Here is a 6,632-nt window from a genome sequence, read left to right on the forward strand (position 1 = left end):
CCAAGCTGAAGTCCTGATGGTCTCCCCATCCTTCGTTCGCCATTTTCTTGCAGGTCACACCAAAGAGGCCACCATCATACTGGAAGCAGTGGCATCACATGACTTATGGATTTGGCATTCTTTCTTTGGAATGCCCAGTTCTCACAATGACATCAATGTGCTTCAGTGATCTTCCATGTTCAGGAGACTTTGCAATGGGGAATCGCTGTCGTGCAACTACACTATCAATGGCTGCGACTACAACATGGGGTGCTACATTGCTGATGGTATCTATCCTCGGTGCGCGGCATTTCTAAGCAGCTAGGAAGGATGTGGAGACCGCATTTAGAGTGCTTCAAGCTCATTGGGGAATTGTTCGTGGAGGTGCAATTATGTGGGAATCAGAGACTTTGTGCCAGATGATTACATGTTGTGTCATTTTGCACAATATGATCACTGAGGACAAGTGGGATGGGGTAGCTCAAACTAATGATCTTGAAGCGCCTGAGGCGGAAGATCAAGATGCAGATTAACTTATGAATTTTCTGCACATGCATCAGAGTTTTCGAGATCATCAGGTGCATGCATAGCTACTCAATGATCTTCTGGAGTTTGAGGGTTTGAATTTGAGCGGACATGCCCCGACGCGATAGCGGGCGTGTAGGGGGGCAGATCTGCCAAGTCCGGCCGTAGATGCTCTAATAGTATATGCATAATATCGCGCGCGCGCACACACGAAAGACCAAAGAGTAAAATACTCCCTCCGTTCCTAAAAATGAGTCATTTTACATATTTCAATAAAGACTACATATAGATGTATATATAGACATATTTTAGAGTGTAGATTCACTCATTTTGCTCCGTTTGTAGTCCACGTTGGAATATCTAAAAGGACTTTTATTTAGGAATGGAGGGAATAATAACGTAGAAGTTTAGCATTGAATACATAAGTTCACTCGTGGGCTAAAGGAAAATATCAAGTTCACAGCCAGGATGCATAGAAAAACAAACGATTTATTCATATAGGAAGAGCTAAGGAAACAGAGATGACCGACGGCAGCAATTTGGTCCAATATCCATCACGTACTTCTTGTACCTGCAAGAAAAATGATGAGGTATTAACGAGTCAGTAACAAGTGTAACAAGTTCTTTTTGCAATGAACAAGTCTACAAGTTTACCAAAATGATTAGGCTGATACAATACCACTTACTATTTCTTAGTCTTTGTGGTCTTCTGCCGTTCTGTTGGTGGTGTTTCTTCATCCACAGTTGGAACCGGTGCTAACTCTTTCTGTACATTTGCCTTGCATGCATCTAATAGTGTGGTTCTAGCTTCCTCATATGAAGGTGGTTTGTAGCCCTTCGGAGCTTGTTTAATTGCAGATACCATTTCATAATATTGAGGGCTTCTCATCGGTCATCGCATTGAGAGGAATACCATTCCCAGTAATAAACTCCATGATTTTCAGATCAACACTATCTATTTCTGTCACACCAAATGCTTCCGCTGATGGGCTATAGGTCTTTGTGACGACGGTCTTTGAAACTCCTTCCTCTTTATCCTGTTCAAATTCAGAATTAAATCAGAAGAGAAGAGTAAAACAAGACAGCAGAATAATTAATTTAGGATTAAACAAGCGTGTTGTCTAGAATAATTTAAGATAATTCAGTTTAGAACTTTATATGTATGCATGTACCTTGTCAGTTGTCACATAATGAAGTTTAAAATTTAAGAATAATTAATTTAGGAGTATCAATTTAGGATTTTTTTTTTCCTTGTGCTCTAAAAAGTATTGTTACCTCATCAAGGAAGGGTTGTTTATTAGCAGATGTTTCAGCACCTTGCTCGGTCGATTCTTCTTCTCCATCTTCTTCACCGGGGTCAGCGTCACCATCTTCGTGGACCTCAAGGTCATCTGTCAAATCTTCCCTTCTTTTTTCTTCTACAGAACCGCCAACATCTTCATTTTGTTTACGTTTTCCAAACGCCATCTAATCTCTGCAAACTTCTATCACCAATAAAAGAATTAATCAAACTAGAAAGACGTCTTCTGAAGCTAAAGTGCTAAACGTTTGTACCTGGTGATCTTGGTGCAACGAGGAAGCCCTTCCTGGATCCACACGCTGCTCTAGAGAAGAAGAGATGAGGAGGCGGACGAAATTATGGGTTCAGCGCTGTTTAAGAATGAGATATGAGTATATGATGCTTGGAATTACCATATTTTATTTTATTTTTAAGTAGTTGCCATTTTTAAGTGGGCTCAATTTATTTGCTGCCTCACTATTTGGTCGTGTGTTGCCTACTAGGCGCCGGTGCGCCGGCCAGGATTTGGGCCGGTCCAACCTAAACCGATTAGCTCGTTTTAAGCCGCTCGATCTGTAATTTCTTTACCCCGCTTCATTAGAAAAACAGAGGGAAAACGCATAGTTGACTCGGAACTGGCCGCTGTCTTCGTCTGCCACAGCCCGCGTTGCCCGTGGCTGGGCGCGCGTCTGTAACAACCTGCACCGCCGGTGACTCACCATGGTCGCCGGTCACCGGCCTTGCCTCTGGTCGCCGGCCTCGTCTCATGTATTCCTTGTCAGATCCACGCATGCAGCAACTTAACCCCGCGGATGCAGCTCCCGCACTGGCGATGGCAGCACTGGTGGGATGGCCGTAGTGCCGGTCGCCGGTCGCAACACCCCAAGGATGAGCTCACAAAAAAGTACACTCCTTCGGGTTTGCCGGTGGCAACAAAAATGTCCGCCGGTAGTAGCAAAAAATTATGCTGGTTTTAGCAAAAAAAAGCTCGTCAGTGCCGCCACCCCGTCGCCATTGCAGCAAAATTTATCATCGGTTGTAGCAAAAATGAAAAGAGGTTCCAGCAAAAAATTAAATGTAGCAAAAATCCCGCCGCGATGGCACCACCATCCTCTTGAATTGCAGCAAAATTGAAAAACGGTTCCAGCAAAAATCCGAAGAGGTTCCAGCAAAAAAATCATGGCGGGCACAGCCAACGCTGCCAAACAACCATCGTCGCCCATGCATCAAAATCGAATGATGGTTCCAACAAAAAAATGGTTCCAGCAAAAAATCATGGCAGCAGCATAACACCATCTCTCAGTTTGTAGCAGAAACGAAAGAAGCTTCCAGGAAAAAAAGTGGTTCCATCAAAATAAATTGATGCAGCAAACAATCCATGGCGGCCACCGCCGTTGCACCATCGTCACCGGCAAATCCCCCGGCCGGTCCCCCGCACCGCACCTCATCGGTGCCGCAGGCAATTGCCGCGCGTGGTGGCGGGGGCCTCCCAAAATAGCGCCTGCGAGGAGGCTGTTGCGAGGTGGACGACGGGCAGGCTGGCGTGGGGTCGGCGTTGGTGATCACCGGCAAGAACTATTCTGGAGGCTGCCACTGGGGAAGAAGACGATAGGAGATACTCCCTCCGTCTAGGTGTGTAAGTCATCTTACGTTGTGCATCGCGACCAAGGCGGAGAGGAAAACAAGAAAACTTAATGTCTTTTTGCTAATTAATAGCATTGCATGCAATGAACTAACCACTGCATGTCATGTTTGGTAGCCTCAAGTCATTGAAAGCATGCACGGCCCACATCTCTTATTGGTTGATATGTCACAAAACAAAAAACGAGGAGGGAGTTAATGTATCGTGCCTAAGTGTTTTGGAATTATTTGATTTTCGTAAGGTGACTTACACACCTAGACGGAGGGAGTAAAAGGAAAGGACAACGATGAATGAATGGATGGAGCGATTCGTGGGGATAAGGAGAATATTTAAGCGGTGGTGTGTGGGCCCGTTGCCAGCCTGGGCGCACTGGCTCTAAACGTTTACCTTTTTATTAATGAAAATCAGGGGAAATCATTTCTAAAAAAACTTGATAATTTGATACTCCCTCATTAAAGGGAGTATATATCATTGCCATCTTTGTGTGTTCAGAAATATCACTTCAAAAAACGACATTTGAAAGATGCCAGTGTAAAAATTGACATTGGCATATACCGAACTAACCCTACAAAATATGTTGACGTGACAAATATCAATCCCAAACCAAGGACAACAGTAATCACGTAAATGGTGTGACATCCAGATACAAGACCTTCAAGAAGAAATCGTCGGTCAAACATTTTTCAAGATATAACACCTTCAATTTATGACGATGCTGCTTGATCCAATCCTTTAGGCTAGATAATAAGTTTGCACGCACGTGACACACGTACTTGTTGTTGATGTTGATGTTGTTATGCACCGTGGCTAACAACAAGCGCATGCTGACCTGGAAAAGGGCCATTTGGCTAGCTCGCGTTCAAGGAGGGGTCATCAGACGTCACTTGAGGCCATCATCTGCATCAAAACTGTTTCTTGCCACACGAACGATGTTTTCCCATCAAACACCATCGGCAATTAATGCATCATTGGTTTTTACGATCTACATGTAGTCGATGAAGGAAGTAGAGTGATGGGTGGTGTCCCAATGGGTCTCGCATGCGATGAAGGTGGCACGATGGTTCGAGCCCTCAGATGGATAATAATAGAGGTAACCCTACTCATTTAGAACAACATGCCAATCCGACTTGGGAGCACATAGACTCTCCTCCTTCGCCATCGCCCTCTCTAATGGTGTAGTTGTGCAGGGAAGCCTTGGTCTACCGGTGGGAGCTGTAATTTTCGTATCTTGGGGCTTTAGGTATGTCCTCGCTTGTCTGTCACCTCGGTCCATCCAGCGTGGTCGCGGCATCACTCAATAAGGTCTCCTCCAACTTCTTCTTGAGCTTCAGCGGTGTGTGTGTTATTGGATGTAGCGACAAGATCGATGTGTACTTGTTTGCCTTTCTCTCTGTGGAAACATGCAGAGTTGGATGTGTCTTTGTCAAATGGTCTACGATAATATGGACATCCCGGGTTGAATTATATTTTACCCATCATTTTTGCTGAATTTTTTTCCATGAAGGAAGGAAAGACCCCGCCGTTCCTTCCGAAAACATTACCAACTGCGGTGATTTATTTCCCAATATTGAAAGGAGGGAAATATCCCGCCAGAAATTTCACATGTATCATTGTTGACATGAAATTGTTATCTATCTCAGCAAGTAAAAATATCCCGCATGATTTTTTCTTGTGCTAGTTTTTTGCTCCAAGAACTATCCCAAATCTCTCTCTCTCTCTCTCTCTCTCTCTCTCTCTCTCTCTCTCTCTCTCTCTCTCTCTCTCTCTCTCTCATCGTTCGTCTGCAAAGCTCCAGTGGACCAGTCCCTCATGGATCCATCTCCAAGGTCCAATACTCCAATCCTCCAGCACTCTCCACCCCACAACATGTGGTTCTCACGCGGTTCGCTTCTCACGTACACCGTATCCATCATTGATGGGAGTGGGACAGGAGAGGCCGCATATGAAAGTGGACAACTCGATGGCTGACCACCGGCAGGGGACTGGGGGTGGCCGAAGGAGGACAACAATTGTCCGGTGGTGGAGCACGATTTCCTAGTGCTCCGGTAAGCCTCGGTTCATTGAGAACTCCCTTGGCTTCTTGCATATCGATCAAGGTCGCGGTTTGTCCAACAAATCTGCTTAACCTGGCCTCGTCTGGGTCGATCAACCCTGGGGCCGGGTCAGGGAAAGGACCATCGACCGGGGAACCAGGCAACTATGTCTTGGCTGCAAAAAGCAAATTATGATTGATGTTATCAAAGTCGTATTGGCGTTATATAATGATTAAGAATTTGAATAACTGTGACATCAGATTTTTAGGCTAAAAGACGCCCTCAGGTACGTCGTATCCCAATTGAACGCATGACATTTTTTCTGTTGATTTTTTATGCTACATGGAAATTTTTGCTGTAGAACATGGCAAATCCTGATACATAAGCATGCCAATTTTATTTGTTTTCGCACGTCACATCTGGTTGTCAGATTTTTAGCGCTAAAAATCTAACGTCAGATTTTTAAACTTTTTGATGACTAATTGGTTGCCCGATGTAACATCCCGAGACCGATGTGCCAGGTGTCCTCTAGTTATTCATTGTTGTTGCATTGTCATTGCTTGCGTGTCATGCATTGCATATCATGTCATCATGTGCATTTCATTTGCATACATGTTCGTCTCATTCATCCGAGCATTTTCTCCGTTGTCCGTTTGCATTCCGGCGCTCCTATCTCCTCCGGTGGTCCTTTCTACCTTATTTTCGTGTGTGGGAGTTAAACGTTTCCGGATTGGACCGAGACTTGCTAAGCGGCCTTAGTTTACTACCGGTAGACCGTCTGTCAAATTTTGTACCATTTGGACTTCGTTTGATACTCCAACGGTTAACCGAGGGATCGAGAAGGCCTCGTGTGTGTTGTAGCCCAATACCCCTTCTATTTGGCCCCAAACCCACCTAAACCTCCTCCATCATCTCGGTCGTTCGATCACGATCGCATGGCCGAAAACCGCACCTCATTTGGACTCTCCTAGCTCCCTCTACCTATAAATATGTGTCTCCCTCCGAAATCCACGCGCAGATCAAACCCTAGCTTCGTCCTCCTCGCGCCCGGACAAATCTCCCTCCGCGCCGGACAATGTCCAGCCGCCGCCGCCACCTCACTCCAGCCGGCGGCCGCCACGTCACCACCGCTCCACCCCGCAACGAATCGGACGCCGCCACCTGTCCGCGCCGG

At 45.6% G+C, this 6,632-nt stretch overlaps 1 protein-coding gene across 1 annotated transcript; it reads right to left on the reverse strand.

The window, feature by feature from the left end:
• Positions 1–1,230: 1,230 nt before the first annotated feature.
• LOC119349432 lies at positions 1,231–1,979 on the reverse strand. Its single transcript, XM_037617472.1, has 2 exons — positions 1,780–1,979; positions 1,231–1,541 (listed from the first exon to the last, which is right to left on the reverse strand). Exons 1-2 carry the CDS (start codon positions 1,969–1,971, stop codon positions 1,371–1,373), a joined length of 363 nt encoding a protein of 120 aa, XP_037473369.1. The 5' UTR covers positions 1,972–1,979; the 3' UTR covers positions 1,231–1,370.
• Positions 1,980–6,632: the final 4,653 nt, after the last annotated feature.

Source organism: Triticum dicoccoides, chromosome 1A, assembly GCF_002162155.2.
Source record: "Triticum dicoccoides isolate Atlit2015 ecotype Zavitan chromosome 1A, WEW_v2.0, whole genome shotgun sequence".
Taxonomy (NCBI): domain Eukaryota; kingdom Viridiplantae; phylum Streptophyta; class Magnoliopsida; order Poales; family Poaceae; genus Triticum; species Triticum dicoccoides.

Excerpts from the sequence above, each read along its gene's own strand:
- LOC119349432 (XM_037617472.1), bottom strand. The coding sequence starts at position 1,971 with ATGGCGTTTGGAAAACGTAAACAAAATGAAGATGTTGGCGGTTCTGTA. Across the intron at positions 1,542-1,779 it reads AACAACCCTTCCTTGATGAG|GATAAAGAGGAAGGAGTTTC; the intron begins GTAACAATACTT and ends GAATTTGAACAG.